We start from the raw sequence: 685 nt of genomic DNA, 5'->3' as shown, positions 1-685 counted from the left end.
ATTATTAATCCTTATTTTTGAGTAAGTTATATCTGTGTAGAGCTAATTTTATCTGCTTTGTAATGACATTTAGTTAATTTCAGCTGGTAATCTCATTTTAAAAATCTGGAGCATCGAGTCATGAAATTGCTTGCAGCTAGATTACTTTGTAAGTGATATATCCGTAGGAAGTCAGTCAGTGACTTTCATGTTTAAGTATTAATTGATCTTAAAACTGATTATTTCTTGATTGTTAGACATGTTTCCTTTGTTGACTGTCCTGGCCATGATATTTTGATGGCTACTATGCTGAATGGTGCAGCAGTAATGGATGCAGCTCTTCTGCTGATAGGTAAATAATATCAGAATTGGTTTGACAAATCCATGTGGAGCCAATCCAAAATGGAATATTTATAGGGTAAGTAGGGCCATAAATGGGGACCTGGCTGGTCACCCAAACTAACATCTGTGTGCCAACTATGATAAAATACCAAGGAAGATGAACCTGGAGCTGATACCTGGTGAGAATTCTTATGGTAGTATGCTTCCCTTCCCTCCAAAACTCATTATTATATCAACAGAGCATTGTTCTCACTAACATTTTACTTAGAATTTTTCACATAAAAGTATGCAGGGTGGTAGAAGGGTGTTTTTTAATATCTTTGGGTTGTCCACAGCATTATTAATATTATATTGATACTCTATT

At 34.9% G+C, this 685-nt stretch overlaps 1 protein-coding gene across 2 annotated transcripts in view; it reads left to right on the top strand.

The window, feature by feature from the left end:
- The window catches only part of LOC144225648 (eukaryotic translation initiation factor 2 subunit 3, X-linked-like), a 27,717-nt gene that overhangs the window by 6,008 nt on the left and 21,024 nt on the right, over positions 1-685 (top strand). For both annotated transcript variants that reach the window (XM_077756897.1, XM_077756898.1), the window contains exon 5: positions 237-331. In XM_077756897.1, the coding sequence (XP_077613023.1) occupies positions 237-331 (95 nt within the window). The remainder of the gene's footprint in view (positions 1-236; positions 332-685) is intronic.

The sequence above is a fragment of the Crocuta crocuta genome, unplaced genomic scaffold (assembly GCF_008692635.1).
Source record: "Crocuta crocuta isolate KB4526 unplaced genomic scaffold, BGI_CrCroc_1.0 scaffold1228, whole genome shotgun sequence".
Classification (NCBI taxonomy): Eukaryota; Metazoa; Chordata; class Mammalia; order Carnivora; family Hyaenidae; genus Crocuta; species Crocuta crocuta.
This window is presented reverse-complemented; position numbering and strand designations above follow the sequence as displayed.